At 36.3% G+C, this 19878-nt stretch overlaps 2 protein-coding genes across 2 annotated transcripts in view; one reads left to right on the top strand and one right to left on the bottom strand.

Moving 5' to 3' along the window:
* Positions 1-8200, bottom strand: part of LOC107716585 (DNA-binding protein RFX5-like) — an 11502-nt gene extending 3302 nt beyond the window's left edge. The window contains exons 1-8 of the mRNA XM_016523074.1: positions 8037-8200; positions 7337-7370; positions 6879-6961; positions 6497-6616; positions 6202-6318; positions 5783-5861; positions 4557-4755; positions 2634-2728 (exon numbers count right to left, since the gene is read on the bottom strand). Of these exons, the coding sequence (XP_016378560.1) occupies positions 2634-2728; positions 4557-4755; positions 5783-5861; positions 6202-6318; positions 6497-6616; positions 6879-6961; positions 7337-7370; positions 8037-8128 (819 nt within the window). The 5' untranslated portion in view covers positions 8129-8200. The remainder of the gene's footprint in view (positions 1-2633; positions 2729-4556; positions 4756-5782; positions 5862-6201; positions 6319-6496; positions 6617-6878; positions 6962-7336; positions 7371-8036) is intronic.
* Positions 8201-10452: 2252 nt separating this feature from the next.
* LOC107716568 (proline-rich protein PRCC-like) lies at positions 10453-17081 on the top strand. Its single transcript, XM_016523049.1, has 11 exons — positions 10453-10594; positions 10868-11054; positions 11528-11623; positions 12011-12114; positions 12530-12660; positions 12775-12815; positions 12861-12908; positions 14463-14963; positions 15050-15142; positions 16424-16570; positions 16663-17081. Exons 2-11 carry the CDS (start codon positions 10872-10874, stop codon positions 16813-16815), a joined length of 1497 nt encoding a protein of 498 aa, XP_016378535.1. The 5' UTR covers positions 10453-10594; positions 10868-10871; the 3' UTR covers positions 16816-17081.
* Positions 17082-19878: the final 2797 nt, after the last annotated feature.

Here is a 19878-nt window from a genome sequence, read left to right on the forward strand (position 1 = left end):
GCTTTCCTACCTGCCTGTCAATGTATGTATTAGCATACCTCTGCGCACCCAGTTTGCGCAGACAGGATACTCATCAGCGCGTTCACGCACGCTGTGTAGACAGAGCGAGAATGGCAGACAAACATCAACAATCCGATTTTCCTTCCTGGTATTGTAGTACTTTTAAAGTTTTCTCATGGGTGAATGACACATTATGTAGCCCAGCGGTTAATCCAGTCCTCGCGCCAGCTCGTTAGATGTGAGCTACGTGCATGAACTGTGTTCCGATCGATATGATCCCTACACAGTGTTCATTGCTCCCTACTCCCTGAGCGGGGGAAATCCGTTGAAGTTTACTTCACTTCGGAACATGGGCTGGAATTGGGAACCTGATGTAGCCTATTGTAGTAATGTTGTCTCTGGTCTGTGAGCATAAATGCGTTCAGGGGGCGTGGCTTTGGACGGCGATTGCAGGGAGGGTGGGACGTTCGCTTTCAGTGCTATCAGGCTAAAGTTAGCATTTTCCAAGATCTCCTATTGCACCTTTAAGTAAGTGTGAATGCTGCCATCCGAACCCTGGTGCGCACCAAACAAGCGGACCGAGAGTGCTAAAAAGATGGGTCTCGGTCCGCTTCCAAATGAACTCTGGTGCGGTTCGAATGAAATATGAACGCAACATGGACCAAACATTTCTAAACTAACCAAAAACAGGAAGTAATGACAAGATGCAACGCTATGCGACATGATTTAACGACGCAGAAGGAGCGGTGTATCCAAAACAAAATTAGCAGAGGGTAAACGTGGAGCAACGAGGAGGTAAACTGCCTTTTATGAGCTCTTCGTGAGTTCGCAGGTGGTGAAAATAAAATCATAAGTACACGCAGCAATGAGCGCGCTTAGTCCAGCAGACGGCATTAGATGTGTTCGACTTAAAGCGGTGCTGTGCAGACCAATCGGTGAATGGGTACTTTGATGTCATACACCGATCGGTCTGCGCAGCGCCGCTTTAAGTCGAACGCACCTTTTGCTTGGCCTTTAGGTTTAGGTTCACTGTAAAAAATGCCAGTGTGAACGCTCAGCGGACCAGGACCAAATGTATTGAATGTATTGTTGGTCCGGAACAAGAGAACCGAACTACAAGTGTGAACGCACCCCTAGTTTCACCTAATGTCGAGGGGTTTCATGAATGTGTTCCTGTAAGAAATGAGTAAGGAAAGCTATCTGATTTCAGAGGGAATAATCCACGGCAGCCTGTGTTCCAGCTGGGAACTCGGAGACTCCGTCTTTCTCATGCATCCATGGCCAGCCAAAAGGAGAGTCATGAGAAGGCCGTGCCAGCGTGGTTAGGGTTTATGAAATAATGGTTTTCTGCTAACTTTTATATGTAAACAAGCACATGACTGGCTCGTTTGTGTTTGGATTATAATTTGTCAAAACAGTGAAGTCTGAAATTAGCCAAACGCTTTCAAGTGATTACACACAATGTGTGCATGGATCCAAACTCTCAAACTGCCATTTACCTTTCTTGGCTGCTTGTGTTAAAACCTGAGCCAAAAACAATCAATGTGCCAAAATGTTTTAGTTGCTTTAGTAACCACATTTAAGATTTACAAATGGGAATTTAATGAATTCATTAAGAAATGTAAATGTAACAGTAGTTAAACATCTCATGCTATTAAAGGGAACCCTGGGTATTAGAAAACCCATGAAAGATTTGTTATTTTAAAAAATTCACATCGTTTTATTCATATTTTGGACTATGGGGTGCCATTATTTCGATGACGGTTGCACTCTGTGAGCTACTGGTGTTACCTGTTGCTATTTTTACCGCAACGCGATGGAATACACTTGGAATACACAACTCGGAAAATAAAATACTGATACGATGCCACATTGTGTGCGGCTTTTGGTTGTAAATTTCAGTCAAAGGGCAACAAGAGAAGTGACGCAAGTCTTCACTGCTTTCCTGGGGATAAAATGAAGTGCATTTCCAAAGAACGAACTGTTTGTGTCCCGTGGTTCTGCCTTCCTCGCCTTGATTTTTCCCAGATGTTTCCTGTATCTTTGTGGGCGAGCTTCCAGTGACTTAAAGGAGAAATAAGAGAGAAATCTTCCTGCCAGGATCTGCGGTGGAATCGTCAGGTTTTGCCGCATGGCTATGAAATGCAATTATGAGAATGTCCCCAGTTTTAGTGGCCTGCATCTGTGACTAAAGTGAGTCTGCGCACTCTTTCAGCGTAAAAGATAACCGTTGACTTATCGATTTCAAGGGGAAATATTAAAGTCAGGGCTCCAAACTGCACTTAAAATGTCCGTTTGTGACCAAAAATATTAATTTGCGAGTGTAACAATGCATTTACCTCAGAATAACCATTCTGCGTCCATAAGCTCATTAGTCAGCTAGAAAAATAACTATAAAGAGGAGCATTTTGCAAAATATATGCGCTATTTTGCATATTCATATTTTTATTTAACCTGTTTGTGAACGCTCAGCGGACCAGGACCAAATGTATTGTTTTCTTTTTTGGTCCGGACCAAACGAACCAAGAGAACCGAACTACAAGTGTGAACGCATCCAAAATGATTTGGGGGAGAAATTTGGGGAAAGAAACAGATATAAAATGTGAAATGTTCAAATTTCAGACCAGTAATACCTTATTTTCTGCACTGACATTATCTTCTTCTGCTCCACCTGCTCGGGAAGCTGCTGCAATCTTTTTGATTACTTTATGAGGTTTGGAAGGTCCGCCTATGAAAACCAAAAAACAAATCATAAATGTAGCTTCACTCCTAAAGCAATGTAGCAAAATCAGGGTTATTATTATTGTTAAATAAAACCATAGAAAATCATTAATTAAAATGTAAAAAAAAAAAAAAAAAAACCTGTGTTAATTCATCTAGTTGCCAAGGCAAAATTTCTCATTTTCCTTAGTCTGAGTGTTTTAATTAAAATTTAGAGGTCGACTGGTTTGAGTGTATTTTACCGATAGCTAGGTTGGACCACACTGGCCGATACAATTAATCACCTGATTTTTAAAATGGATACTGAATGAAAGCTATTAAAATGTAAAAAAAAAAAAAAAAAACCTGTGTTAATTCATCTAGTTGCCAAGGCAACATTTCTCATTTTCCTTAGTCTGAGTGTTTTAATTAAAATTTAGAGGTCGACTGGTTTGAGTGTATTTTACCGATAGCTAGGTTGGACCACACTGGCCGATACAATTAATCACCTGATTTTTAAAATGGATACTGAATGAAAGCTTTACTATTTAAAAAAAAAAAAAAGTACTGAACCATACTTTGTAAATAAATAAAAATATAAATATTAGTTATATATTGATCATTAAAGTTAGTTCATAGTTCATTAACTAATGAAGCAACTTAAAAATGAATTAGTAAATGTTGAAATTAACACACTCTATCAAGGAACAATAGGCTACTTCTACAGCTTCCTTTAATCTTAATGTTACAAATTAACTCTTGTTGTAAAGCATCACCATTTCATTTTAACAGTCATGCTTAAAGATGGCCATCTTTAAATATCTACACAAAGGCCATAGCATTGAAATTACATACATATGGATATTGTATGTACACTCTCTCACTTTATTTGCTTATATTTTAGAACACTTGATTATCTAATCAAAATAATAAAATATGTTAGTCTCACACCAGGCAAAAGAGCAGCACTGAAGTGAATTCATTATGTACATTAACAACGATTTGGGACAAATTTAATCTTATTTAATGTAAAACTGTGTGAATGGTGCTCTGTGGCACAGCAGGATTTCTGTCAGGTGCATGAACATATCACTGTGCTTTCTCATGTCATTAGCTTTAAATCTGCAACTTTTCTGGCTAACAAACGCATTAAAGTGACCAGCTGGATATAAACTAATGCAAATAGATGGTAACAACCGTGACATTAAACATTTGGGTCGGACTTGCGTGTGTTTTGGTCACATTGTTTTAACAGCTTAAGGTAATACTAATGTTCGCGTCCTCGTAGCCTTGATAGCAAAAATACTGCTATTCTTTCTAACTAATGCAGCATTTAGACAACAAATTATTTACTTTATAATGATATGAAAATATGCACTATTGTATACTGTATACACACCGTTTCGCTGTCTGTTTTAAATCCGCATCTGAAATGTCTCGCTCTGTGCAGCCTCACGTGTCAAAACAATCAGCACGTGGTGTCAGTGATTTCCCACTCTTGTACTGTATAATGACAGCGGACCCTTCTCAGCCGCTCCAGCAGCGGACACAACCCGGAAAAACTATCGGCATGGATTTTTGCAGATAGTTCCAGCAATCAACTATCGGTGCCGATTAATCAGAAAAACCGATCAATCGGTCAACCTCTATTAAAATTAAACTAAAACTTAATAAAAACTATATAGACTAATATTTAAAAAACACACAAAATTACTGAAACTTTAATTAAAATTAAAATGAAAACAGAAAATATAATCCAATTCTAATATTAATAATAACTATAATAGTACATCAATGACACCACAATAATGCTGAGCAAAACTTAACATGTCATCTTGCTATTTACTTGCACGTACCTGCCAGAGCAGCTGAAGTGACGAGCTCAGCTTGACTGCAGCGTGGGTTAACGATGTGCTCCTGTACGAGGAAGCGTGCGATTTCTACCACCGTGTCAAAAGAGCGCTTCAGGATCTTCTGGGCCCAGTCACAGATGAGTTCACAGGCTGCTTCGGTGACCTCTTGCTTGTAGGTTTGCACCAGTTCTGTCAGTTCAGACTGGAAGTGGCACATCACATAGGTACATTAACAGAACATTTAAGCATAAACGTATGTTTTTCTTCTAGCCAAAATATAACTGACAACCTATATCAGTGGCTTTCAACCCTGTTGCTGGACCACCATGCAAAATGTGTGTGTGGAGCAGGGGAAAAGGGTTAACAACCACTCACATGATTTTAGTGCTGTGAAAGCAAAATTAGGAGAAAAGTCAGTAGTAAGTAGGGCTGCCCCCTAATAGTCGACTAACCTTTAGTCGACGAGAAGAGGCTTGGTCGACCAAAATTTTATTAGTCGCTTAGTCACAGAAAAAAAAAATCTACAGGAAGTGGTGAGGTCACGCAGTCTGTGTCGGACAGATCGTTAACAGCTGGATTTTGTGTTAATACAGTACATCCAAACTCTCGACCTCAAATATGGCTTATCATCTGAAATATGTAAGTAGTAGCAACTTTACATGGCCGCTCAATCTAATGTTAACCTAGAAAAATGTGCGCTATTCAAGTGTCTGAACAGTAGTGCGCTCACAGCATGGCAGATGGAGGCGCCGGTGCTGTGTATACTTGCCTTACAGACATGAAAAATATATCTATTTTGAGTGAAATGTCTATTTTCAAATGAAACAATTCAAATCTGAAAAAAAAAAAAAAATTCTCAGATTATTTAATCCGTATGAAACTTGCATGCAGGTGCATCTACTACTGTGGAGATGACGAGTCAGTGTAGCCGAATTCATCTCTTAAACCGAAAACACTAGTTTATCAATAGATTATTAAAATGTTAATGCAGTTTAATCTTACTGTTTTTCCCTGACACATTCATAATCATTACTTCTGCTGGTGTGCTATGGCAAGCTTTATGTGTGTGCTTGAGCGCTTATTAGGCTATGTAGGCAATTAAAGGCTCATTAGCATGATTTAAATGGTTTAATAATAAACGTGCGATTAGTCGACTAATGCTTAAAATGAACGACTACTAGTTGACCAATCTTTAGTCGAGGGCAGCCCTAGTAAGAAGACAATCATACCGGGTCATTTTTGAGGTCCAGGTTAGGGAGTAATGGCATGTTTAACACGGTCTTTCGACGAATCCCACTATAGCAGTATGTGCTGGCAATTATGTTAAGGGACAAATTTTAGTTTGAATTTAGTTCAATAATTTGAATGAATTTAAAGCATGAGATAACATTTATTTGTCAAAAGACATCTTAAAAACCAAACCATTACAGATAAAACCTGTATCAAGGGTGTTGATGATGTGCAGAAAGCCATCTAAATATCTCAAACATTTAGAAATCTTCAACAGTTGAATGTGTGTGTTTTCATGAGTATGGTGAATCCAAATTCACTCTGATGTCATGGTGTCTGCTCCAGATAGGGTTTTAGAAGTCATAAATGTTTGTCTACGTTTTATACAAATTAAATGAAATTAGGGACAAAAGGATATTTGGACTGTCCTCTACCACCCAGTCTTCGTGCTTTAATGTTTGGGAAGATGTCTCGGATGATTTTGCCAAAATTTGCTGCACTTAGAGGTCGATGCTGTAAGTTGTCACAGTGCTTCCTGTTTAGATATAAAAACCAGTAAGTAATCACTGTATTTTGTGACAAACTGCAAACATGGACAGAACAAAACAGATAATGGACCCTTAAAAGTCTAGGGAAACAGCCAGAAAGTGTTTACTTTGAAATATAACTCAGACAAAGAGGCTTGTGTGCATATTCTGCTCTCCAGTCCTTACCGGTATGTCTCGTAAACATCTTGTTTAGGCAGGCATGTGTCAGGATGTTCTTCCAAGTGGCTACGGATCCAGTTGCAGGTTTGAAGCTGATCTGCCGTGTTAACCGAGTTTGAATCACCACTGGTGCACACAGAGAAGCAGTTTGCAAACATGTGTCACATATAACATGTCTTGTCACATCTGTGTTATTTTTAGCTACCCTGATTGCTGGGATTTTAGAGGGGTCATATGATGCTGCTAAAAAGAACATTATTTTGTGTATTTGGTGCTTAAGGGACATCAAATATTTTAATTTAATATTCAGAATTGATCAATTAAAAACATACAGATTTTAAAAAATGGATCAAGGCTGACTAAAGTATATTTGTGTGCTTTTATGTACCTCTTCTCTCCTGCACCTGGACCTGAGGGTAGCTGTAGGTAAAGGTAGAGCTTGTCGTTGTCAGAGAAACGCTGTACATCTTCCTGAGAGGAGACATGTCACAGGAAGAAAGACAGAATAAGGGCAAGACAATGTGCTCAAAAACACTGTAAATGTACAAATAAGCTGAATGAGTGTGAAATATTATACAATACAACAGGACACAGTTGTAACACAATATAAACATGAGTGGTTGTATAGTGATAATAGAACTGAACTGCTAATGTAATAGTTGTGGGTTCAAACGTATGTAAATGAGATTATATAAACTTTTACTATTGTGTTCATGCTATAGCTAATAAAAAAAGTGTCACCCTGTTATATTCTTGTTTCAAATAAGATTGAAAATACACTTGATATAAATTACAACATTTCAGAGGACTCAAATTTCATTTTATTTTATCCACTAAGAAACTTACCAAAATTCTGTCCACTTTGCCCTGCACATTTTTACTGTGAAAAGATAGAAAAAAATGCATATATTTGCATATACATTCGCATACACACATGTATGATGCATACATAAATTACATTAAGGGTTCGGGCTTCAACTTAAAAGAATAGTTCACCCAAAAAACATGCTGATAATTAACTAACCCTCAGGTCATCCAAGATGTTGATGTGTCTGTTTCTTCATCAAAACAGATTTGAAGAAATGTATCATTACATCATTTGCTCACCAATGGATCCTCTGCAGTGAATGCCTTAATGATGGATTTGTTTCTTACAAACAACAAACATGCAGCTTTTCGCTTCATAAGACAGTAATTGATGGACTGGAGTCCAGTGTGGATTACTTGTGGATTATTGTGATGTTTTTATCAGCTGTTTGGACTCTCATTCTGACGGCACCCATTCACTGCAGAGTGATGCAATGCTAAATTACTCCAAATCTGTTCTGATGAAGAAACAAACTCATCTACATCTTGAATGGTCTGAGGGGATGTAAATTTTCCACAAACTTTCATTTTTGGGTGAACTATTCCCTTAATGCTACAGCTCTACAAACAAACGTTCTGCTTAATATTTTAACCATGATATACCATTTCTTCAGGAAATAAAGCTTTAAGGTTCTATCTGAACCACAATGAAGAAAGAGTAAAAATGAACAGCTCTTACGAAATGTTGCTTTTAAGCTTCTGCAGCAGCATACTGGGCTCCGTCTCCCCCTCCCCAGCCGAGGCTTCTGCCTTTAACTGATCTTCTGCCATGTCTCAACCACACTGGACCGACAAACTGCATTCAGAACCCTCCTGGACCTGAAGCTCTAGAACATGAGGTAGATGTTAGTATGTGTCTGCATAAGGTTTTGGCCAACTTTTAATTCTGAGTGTCTAATATGCAACAGTGTGTTTTAAAAAGTAAATTAATTATAGGTTGATCAAGAGATTATTCTGCACGCAACCAGAACTTTACACACTAGATCAATGCAACTAAACGTCAATAGTAAAAGTTGTAGGGTGTTGCAGTTTTAGACCATATTTGTAGTATCAAGTGTTTAAAATGCACAATTGTTTTATAGTATTTCTCTAATATGCACAACAACTTAAAGTCTGCAGGCAATATATTAAAATGTTCTTAGAACAAACTGCTTACTGGTAAACATTCAATGCATCACATGTCTGCAAATGATCATCAGTTTCACGACAAACTGACATATTTAGGTCATGTTTACACATACAGCCACAGACTGTAAACACGAAATGAAACCACGCAAGCGCCTAATTCTCCCACGCCTAAACGCTCAAGATATTTTCCCCATTTCGAAAATACAGCCACTCATGAAACTGTTGTCAGGTCAATCGGATAGCGACCATGCCCAAATACTGCAGGGTTGTTTTTCCTGCCCCAGTCCAGACATTTCCTCATTTTCAGCACACACGCGCCCAATGAAGATCTCAACATAAGAAACTGATGCTTTCAGCCGGTGTATGCGTGATACCAGTATCAAATCCAATCACTTTAATGCATTATTTAATTTAATATACGACTAGCATATTTGAAAAATGCACAGGTTTGGTTGATTACACACATGTGTATCTCTTTGTGGGCGTATTGAAAGGCCAACCAACCAGCAACTAGACGAAGCCATTGGTTATTTATGACCAAAAGCTCACTTTAGCGCAAGTTAACCATATTATCAAATGCAAATGCTTACTGATCACTAGAAATAAACCTCACAGCAGCCTGGTTTAAATGAGCATGACATAGCAGCTAATAGGCTAACATGAGTTCGAACAGGCCGAAGAGACGTCGACTAAACGAAACCGACATAAATGATCACTTCCTTACAGTAATTCATAATTTAATGATATTATTTGTTTAAAAAAACTTTGGGTTTTAGTATATGTATGCACAAGCTAGCTATCGTTAATATCATACCACCAATGACTCTTGCTATAGAACTAGCTAGCCACACTTGTACGCTCCGAAAACCTTCGATTATTACGTTAAAATACCTGGCCTTTCTAATAAAATATATCTATTATAATTGTACAAAGTTTACCTAGTGCAATATCTCATTCAAATACAAAATAATGGTACCGTTTATTTTATAAACGAAAAAGAAACTACCTGAGACAAATATAGAGCAAAAATCCCCTTTCGGCTTATTTTGTGATTGGACGACTGTGTTATGTCTGCCTGACTACAAAGCAAAGCTCGACGCTAATTGGCTGGTCTGAGTCATCCTACTTAGATACAGAATGAAAAGACGATTTGATTGGTTAATGGTTTTATGCAAGTAAAAAAAGAGAATAATTTTAATATTCTGTCAGGCAACTATAATTTTTGTGTACATTTTCATGAAGCATAAACAACTGTTATTGGCCTAACAATGATGAGTATTTTCTTAAAATGTAGAAATGTCATACTATGGTTTTGTATGGTGGAATTAATTCATCAATTGGCAATAATAAATACTACTGTAGTAATATTTAATATTCATTGCCCAAGTGTTTACCTGGCATTTACTTTTATGTACTGAAACAGTTAGCAAGAACACCTAATTTATGAACATAGCTGTGATTCATTAATACAGGCCACACTTTAATGTCAAGCTCAACTCAAAGAGCTTTTTACACTCCTTTGATTTATTTCACTCCAATTATTGTTTGTCGTTTACCAAAACAAATGATACATTTCAGTAATATGGTGGCATATATTTATTGGTAAATATCACTGAGAAATTGAGAGCAATGTATTTATGCTTTCATATTCCCCCAAAAGCAATTCTAAAAATCCTTAATAACATATATCCCTCCTAATAACTTCTGGATAGGAAAACCTTTATATCTATAAACGTGCCAATATAACCATTACCATTGCCTGTATTTCAGAAAGACTTATTTAATTATTATAAATCCGTAATATAAATTTCTAAAACATATTAAAATAACTCTATTCAATTAAAAAAATTCAATTTACTAGCATACCCTGACTGTCATTTATTTTAATTTATTATTTTCTTTTCTTTGTCTTTGTTATTTATTTAGAACGTGTGCGCTGCCAATCGAGACTTTTATTTTGACATCTACGTCGCTTGGCTCTAAAGGAAAAGGAAGTAGCGCATGTTCTACACAAGTTTGACCCTTGTGGATGTAGAATTTATGATTACCACAAAATAAATTCGGTTATTTTAATTAAATGTGCATCTTAGAGCCGCAGCAATAATTCAGGTAAGTAGTTTATCACTGTATTATGTGGGACCGCTACAAAAACCCTATACATAATCCCGAAACACTGGTCACAACGCACAAGAAAGTGACTGCTGTAAGTGAAGATTCCGCTGTAGCGTTACAAACTGTCATTGGAGAATATGCCACCTAAAATATGTTGTATTTTTTTCTACGTAGAAATGCACAAAATATAGGTCATTCAAATGTAGATTTCAGACATAATTGTGAATTGTCTGCGTTTTTTAACTGGTTCTTTGTTTTGATCATCCACAGCAGCATGAGACTGACAGCGTTGCTTTCTATGGCAGCAAAAGCTGCATTTCCACATGATTATCGTTATGGGACAAACAGACCGTGGACGATCGCAGCCCAGCGGCTCAATCCACCCGGCAAGAAAAGAAGAAAGGTGTTTGTTGAACCTATTGCAAATGAGGACTGGCCTGTGCTGAGAGGTGACACAGTAAGTGATCCTTTCTGTCTTTTATATCTTGAAAGCTTTTAATGCTTAGTGAAGGTATTTCCCCCCCACCCTTGACTGCTTGCAGATCAGACGCACCTTTTAGTCCACTGAAATGTAAATAGTACTGATATTGTTTAAACCAGGGGTTTTCAATCTGGGGTCCGGGGACCCATAAGTGGTTGTGAGGGAGTGCTAATGGGACCGTGGAAAAGTTTACAGAGAATCAGTGTTGAAAAAAATGTATAAAATAAATAATTAAGATGGGATTAAAGAAAATAAAAACTTTTTGAAATAAATACATACAAAATTGATTAAAATGGGTAAAAAAATGCAAATAAATAATACATTTAACAGTTCAGTAGTCATTTTTCACATTATAACTTTCCTTAATAGGAAAAAATATATGTTTGTCTTTTTTATATTTGTATTATTTCACAATGCATATCTATATAACATACCATAATTCAAACCAGGTGGAGATTTTGTCTGGAAAGGACAAAGGAAAGCAGGGCAAAGTTGCTCAGGTGTTTCGGCGGCGATCCTGGGTCATACTCGAGGGCCTCAACACGGTAGGAGTAAAACTTACCTAAAACTAGTACGATTCTTAGTTATAATTTCATTGCAAAACAGCACTTTTAATTGTTTCAAACACTTTCTTCCAGCATTACAGGTATATTGGCAGATCTGGAGATTACCGGGGTACTTACATCGCCAGTGAAGCTTATTTTTCAAAATGCATATCTATATAACACCATAATTCAAACCAGGTGGAGATTTTGTCTGGAAAGGACAAAGGAAAGCAGGGCAAAGTTGCTCAGGTGTTTCGGCGGCGATCCTGGGTCATACTCGAGGGCCTCAACACGGTAGGAGTAAAACTTACCTAAAACTAGTACGATTCTTAGTTATAATTTCATTGCAAAACAGCACTTTTAATTGTTTCAAACACTTTCTTCCAGCATTACAGGTATATTGGCAGATCTGGAGATTACCGGGGTACTTACATCGCCAGTGAAGCTCCTCTGATGCTGAAGGATGTTACATTAATTGACCCTACTGACAGGTGAGCATCAAACATGAAATAGAGTAGGGCTGCATGATAAATCGCATGCGATATTTAACACGCATCTTGTCAGTAAAGCCATTCTGTAATCAGCGGTAAATCAGGGCCTCAACACGGTAGGAGTAAAACTTACCTAAAACTAGTACGATTCTTAGTTATAATTTCATTGCAAATTGCAGCATTACAGGTATATTGGCAGATCTGGAGATTACCGGGGTACATACATCGCCAGTGAAGCTCCTCTGATGCTGAAGGATGTTACATTAATTGACCCTACTGACAGGTGAGCATCAAACATGAAATAGAGTAGGGCTGCATGATAAATCGCATGCGATATTTAACACGCATCTTGTCAGTAAATAGAACGCAATGTACCCAGCTCTTAATGTATGCATCTGTGTCTAATGTTTCTTAGGAAGCCCACAGATATCGAGTGGAGATACACTGAAGAGGGCGAGCGCGTACGTGTTTCTGTCAGGACAGGACGGATTATTCCCAAACCAGTCTATCAGAGAAGAGATGGCATCATTCCCCAGCAGTGGAAAGGTGGGGTTTCCAAAAGTTTTAAAACAATGCATTTCTACCTAGAGTATTAGACATTCAGATATTTTAAATATGGCTCAGTTATCAGAAATCTGAGAGTGTTTATGTACCTTGCAGATGGACCCAAAGACACATCACCAGAAGACACGCTTCCAATCGTTTTACTGAAGCTCTTTCTGATTGATGGTGTTTTTCTGTTCTAGTCTGGCTCTGATGAGGACGAGCCCGTCCGAAAGAAATCAGCTCCTCAGGTATGGATAAAAAAATATTGGAGAAGTGAATTTTTTTTACCCGCTCTTCTGACCCTTAGAATTAAACAAGCTACTTTTATATTTAACTAATGTATAAAAAAATATCTTAAATATTACATATCTATAATTAGATATAAAGATATTTATTAGACATAAATTATTTATAATTAGCTATCTGATCCTTAGGTTTAAACAAGATATTTTACATTTAAATATCTAAAACTAACTATTATTAAATATCTGTAATTAGATATGAATTATTTATAATGATCTATTAAGTATTTTTACTACTGTTCCTTTATAGAGGACAACAGTCAGGTTTCGGAAGTAAAAATCTCATTCATTTTTTTCATTGGGGAATTGATTTTTAACACTAACTTATAAACCAATAAAAACAAACCTACTGTGAGCTACGGTGTTGGTAATTATTATTATTTTTTTTTTTAAATAATCATGTACAACAGCAGAATTGCAGTTGAAAACTACATTACCCATGATTCTGCAGAAATCTCCACCAATCAGGGAATCACAACAAACAAATACTTCCACTCTGCATATTTTGCAGTAAACATAAAATATATTGTTTCTATACACATAATCAATGTTTTATCAATAAATCAATAGTTTATATGAATCATTTTTATTTTAATTATGCCATTCACAATGCTTCATAGGATTGTAGTTCTTTCTCTCATGAATAGGTTGTTTGCAATCACGTGATTCTGATGACGCGCGAAATGCAGCTGGAGGGCAGGAAGTGATTTTTCTCCATAGAAATCACTAACAAAATTCAAAATGCTTGTGTTTTGCGTTGTTTATGGATGCTCAAATCGACCAAACCAAGAAACCACAAGGAGCTTTTATCGTGTACGAAAATGTGTTGTTCATAAGGGGGAAAAAGTCAAGAAATTGACTGAAAAACGCAGGAAAAAGTGGCTTGTAAACCTGCGTCTGCCGTCGGGAGGGGCGAAGCCGGATAATGCTCGTGTGTGCAAATGATTAATATAAGATATAATAATATATTAAGATATTAATAAAGAAATATATAAATAGATACAGGGTGACACAGTCAGAATTCACTGAATGCTAAACGCCACACATAGACACGATGCAAATAAGATACTGTTTGCAGTTCTGAGAGCTTCATATCACAGAATCGTGAGATTGCGATAAATTGAAGTGAGTGACAGCTTTTTAGTCATTAACGTCATATGAAAGCGCTATTTGCTCGCTTTCCAGGCTATAATCGATTCAGAATTTAAATAAAAGTTGTTTTACGTGCTGCTAACAGGACCAACAGCCACATACCCTGTAACTTACCTTCCTGCCCTCCAGCTGCATTTCGCACGTCATCAGTGACGTCATGCGCAAACAACCTATAAGGATTAAGGTGGGCGGGCATATGTTAATGAGCTGTTGATTGTGGCATCATTACCACAGCATTCTCTCGATGGCCCATTTTACATTATAATTTTCAAAAAATTTAATGAATAAATGGTCTGGCTGGATTTACCATCATAGTAAATAAAAATATTTTCCTCCATATTCTTCCAGGGAGGTGGTGGTCTGTCCTCTCTGCTGCCCCAACCTAAGAATCTGGTGGTGAAGGAGACCAAGCGGCCCCTGCTGCCGCACACTCTAACCAAACGCCCTGGATCGGATAAGCCAAAGGCAACCCCGGCAAAGTCCCAGGGTCTTTCTGGAACCAGCCCGTCCCCGTCCGCAATCAAAGCAGCTGCAAAGTCAGCGGCGATGCAGCTAGCCAAACAAATGGCCGCGGATGAAGAGGGAAGTGACGATGAACTCACTCCAGAGAACTACTTTTCCCTTCCGGAAAGCTCAGCACAGCCTGTGATGTCTCAAAACCTGCATTCTCAACAGTATGTTCCCTCTCTACACCCTCCACCCGGTGTGGAGGACGCTCCGCTGGACTTTGTTTCTAAAGCAGACAGTTACAGTAGGTCAGTCGGAGCCATGCAAGACTATCAGACGGAAGAATATCAACAACAGTACCAGGAGTATCCCGCAAATCCACTGCCAGAGACTTCTCCACAGGTAAAACATGTCATTATTGATAAGCTTCATACACCATGTGTTCCTTGTCATTTCAGCAGCTGATGTTTTATGCATATGTTTGGCAGGATTACTATGGCGAGGGATATTACCAAGACCCAAACGCTGCCGCTGATGAGCAAGAAGTTTCAGGGTCCTCTTCATTGTTCAATGATGAAGCAGTGAGTTGTTTGTAGCATCTCTGGTACTCAGGGATGTGTTTGTTCTGTATTTATATGGATTTCCATATTTTCCAAGTATAAGTGGGTTGTTGACATATATACCGTACATGTGCCCGATGGTGTAACAGCAAAATTTCGAAAATAATAATTAATCATTATTAATAATTAATTTCTTGTAAATAATTGTTAATAATATACAAATAGCATAAGAGAGATTTTTCTTCATTGTTAGTTTTTTTTTTTCTACATTTTTGCTGTCACACTATAGGACACATTTACGGTATATTTGTCAACTACCCAAGTACCACTCATAGACTTACATATTAGTATTGTAATTTTATTATTATTCTTTAAAATAAAATAATGATCATTATTGTTGGTATTTTGTAAAAAAAAAAATTATATTTAAAAAAATATATAGTATTAACGTTATAGTAACATATATTGTAATTTAAATAATAATGAAATAAAATATAATATTAATTATTATTATTATTAGATTATTTTTTTATTGTACAGTAGTAATAGTAATTTCTTTAAGAAATATATTTTTTGTAGTGATAAAATAAAAGTATTATTTAGAACAATACCAACATTTATATGTATTATTATTAAATTCTCATTTTTGTTGTACAGTATAATAGTATTATTGCTGTGGTAATATATTTCTTTGTAATATATTAAATTTGTTTTTTTTTTGTAATTTTAATAATTAAAAGATTAAAGTATGATGATTTATTAAATTCTTGCTTTTTATTGTACATTATAATAGTATTATTGCAATAGTAATTTATTTGTATATATTATACATTTCTTAGTAATATTAATTAATTTCTTTGTAATTTAAGTAATAAAATATTATGATTATTATTAAATTCTAATTTTTGTATCTTGCAGTAGAGTATCTCTTTATTGATTTAATTCTTGTAATTTAAATAATAAAAATATTATTTTAATTAATAATAATAATAATTATTATTATTATTGTATAGTCACATTCTTAGGTGTGTATTTATTTCACTTCTTTGAAACAATGCTTCATTTCATACATACTGTTGAGATTTTATGTATAATTTTGCCTGGTGGATGCAAAACAGGTGTAAAATTTTGTATAGCGGTGGGGTCTTTTGACTTGGGCCGGTAAGTCATGACTTAGCAACCGTTAAGGATGTTCTAACAACTATCTAGTGCATCCCAGCATCATGACAGCAAGTTTTAGCATGACTTGTCCTGGTTGATCAAGATTTAGTTCAAAATGATATTTTTTTTGTATTTTTCCAGTTTCGGCGACTACAGGGCAAACAGAATCGTGGAAGAGAGGAAATCAAGTTCCTGGAGATAAAAGGAGACGATCAGCTGAGCGGCAATAAGCAATGGCTGACAAAGAACATGACAGCAGAGGCAGAGCCCCGCAAGTCCTTCAGCAAGGTGAGCACCTCAAGTGTCCATTTTTTTGATGGCTATTTGTTTGAAGGAGATAAATGAAAGAAAAAGTCTTGACTTTTCCATCTCATTTTCAGAAAAAAGGAGATCAGCCAACAGGACAACAGAGACGCAAGCACCAAATCACATATCTGATTCATCAGGCCAAGGAACGCGAGCTGGAACTCAAGAACAACTGGGCCGAAAACAAGTTGACTCGACGACAAACACAAGCCAAGTACGGATTCTAATGGACTGGATATCAAGATGTTGCGCACACCTCTACCTAACGTTGAGCAGATTTTGTCAGAGACTGCAGCCGATAACAGAAATGTGATATTTTTGCCAGCTTTTAGAGATGTGATACCAGTTCGTATTGTTTCAGAAAGGAGCTAAGGACTTTTAAAGCACTATTGGCTGCTAATAAAATGTTTAAGATGGCTCCCAATTGTCTACCTGATATTATCTTTCCATTTGAACTACATTGGGTTTTGTCACAAGGTTTTGGGTCACCTGTAACATATTTATTTGTTTATTAAATGATTGGGATGTCATGACCAGTGTTGGGGGTAACGCATTACAAGTAACGTGAGTTACGTAATCAGATTACTTTTTTCAAGTAACTAGTTTTGTCTGGAAGGGTTTTGTCTCCCACACTGCCATCGTGAGCAGTGGCATATATAAAATTAATGATTGAAAATGTGAAAGAAACTGGTAACACTTTACAATAAGGATCTCTATGTTAAAGCAGCACTATATAACTTTTTCTGTGTTCAAAATTTGCTAAATGTATATAATGAGCGAGTACATCATGAATTCATCTTCCAAACCGCGTTTTTGTCTTATTCCGAATCACTACGGTACACTTATAATAAGTACTTATATTTGGACTATTGTAGTCTGGTCGGGTCGTCACCGCTGCGGAGTAACACATACCTGCGTGAATCGCCATAGACATAAACTTAAGAGAAGTAGCTCCGGTTGGAATGTTCTTCCGCGGGATGTGTGCAGTCCTGTTTATTAACCGTTAGAGCGCCAAAAGTTACATAGTGCTGCTTTAACATTAGTTAATGCGTCACGTATTGATTTTTTTTACAGCGTTTATTAATTTCAGTGTTAAATATTTTGTTAATTATGTACAGTATTAACTAGTTAATGTATAGCTTCAAATTAATATTAAAAATGTTGAAATGGTAATGTATACAATCTTATGGTAAAATGTGTTTTGAGTAAATCTTTCCATCCTTTTAACTGCTTGTTTTCATATGAATGTTGATTCTTAGTCATAGAACCATAAATAAAGTTTAACACCTTTACTGCACCTGTAGAATATATACTAATTTTCATTTTGTGTGTAAAAACACGTTTATGTGTGAAATTGTTCCTATATCACTGCCAGAAATAAAAAATACACAAACCTGTGAAAAATAAAGTTTCTTCACAATATAATTTGACAATTACAAGATTTTTACATAGAGTTGCAGAAGATTAAAAGTACTTTAATGCTAAATGCATAAAAATGTCTCAAAATGTAGGAATGAGCTCAAGAACATTAAATTGAACAATGACTTAATGTTATTTGAATTTGGGTGTTTTACTCAACTTTAACGTCAATTACTCGAATATGAACTTAATACTGATTTTTACATAGACATATATAATAGATCGTAACAATCACTATGTAAAAATGTAATTAATGTGAAGAGACAAATAATAAGATCATATATCACAATATGCCCAAAGACTGGAGAGAGAAAAAAAACAAACACAAAAGTAATGCAGCAGTCAGATTAAACATGATTTAGGTTACTTAAAATAGGAATAATACTGTGTTATTTAAAATAAATAACGTATGTGTTTAATAAATTAAATATATAATAAATCAAACAATCAATCACAATAAACTAAGCTTTTTCTCTCCAAAATGATGCATTTTGATGTTACAGGGAAAATAGTTTATAAAAATGTATAAATATATACAGAATATTTTTTTTTATTTTTTTTAAATATACAAAATAAATATATGTACTTGATGCATCACCACTTTCATCAGCCATTTTGATTTTATGTTGTAAGAAAATAAACAAAAACAATTCTTCAGGACAGACCGAAATGAGCCTGAAAAATAAGAAAAACAGACTACACGACAATAAATAAACAAAAATCATTTTATTTGTACAAATTACTTGTGTACATTCTCCAAGTTGTTTCCTGCACGACATTTTTAGCAAAGAAAACACTATTCTGAATCCGACTGTTCTTGCTTTTCCGCTTTCTTCATCAGCAACCGTTGACTGGGCTCCACAAACGGCACCACAGACATGAGCACCCTGACTGAGTCCACTCCGTTCACCTGAGAGATGGAAAAAAACATTCAAACAGCAAGTTCTGCAAGCAATTAATTAATTATATGAGAGCTAAATTATCATAACACTATTATAAAGTCAATGTTTTACTGTGTTTCACTTACTGTGACATTACACCAGTACTGTCCGGGCCCTGTGATTGGCTCTTCTGGAAGAGTCAAGGCATGTGTCGGCACAACCACACCGAGCTGTGGACAGAAATACAACAAATTGTAAAAAAAAAAAAAAAAAAGACCACTGCATTGGATTGTGTGAACAATGTAGGTGTGCAATACTTTTATACACACAAATATACTAATGTAAACAAGAATACTAATAATACATTTCACCCCTTTAAGATTCTGAGTTGACAGAATTTATACTTCCCTTACCCGTCTAAGAAATTGTCTGCAAACAATCTCTTTAGTGAGCGAGTACTGAATTGAAGTGTGCATGGCAACTTCAAGCTGCGTTTTCTTCAGGAATTCAACAGTCTGCACCAAGAACACAAAGACAACATGAAGCAGCTCATGTGGAAACCAATACCAAAATATAAAACATGTAATTTTGTAGTCAAACACACAATAGGTTGGATGGATATATTATGGTTTTATAGTCCAAAACACACAAGAACTCACTAGCTGTCCTGTTCGGGTCTGGACTCTGTCCTCTGGCCGTCCCTCCTGAAGAAGCTACAGGAAAAAACAAAGCAAACCGTGAACATTTGAAATTATGTTAATGATGCTAAAGTTCACCCAAAAATGTACATTTGCTTAAAATGTACTCAGCCTCAGGCCATCCAAGATGTAGATGAGTTTGTTCTTCATCAGAACAGATTTAGAGAAATGTAGATTTAGCATTGTAAACAGTGCTTGATGTGTGCAGATTTCTCCCCTGATTCAGACGAGCAGTACTATGGACAAAGGACTTGTATTTTAGCAACTGTTTGAAGTTTAAAAAGTCTTAATG

Source organism: Sinocyclocheilus rhinocerous, unplaced genomic scaffold, assembly GCF_001515625.1.
Source record: "Sinocyclocheilus rhinocerous isolate Xijiao unplaced genomic scaffold, SAMN03320098_v1.1 scaffold1682, whole genome shotgun sequence".
In the NCBI taxonomy this organism is placed as follows: domain Eukaryota; kingdom Metazoa; phylum Chordata; class Actinopteri; order Cypriniformes; family Cyprinidae; genus Sinocyclocheilus; species Sinocyclocheilus rhinocerous.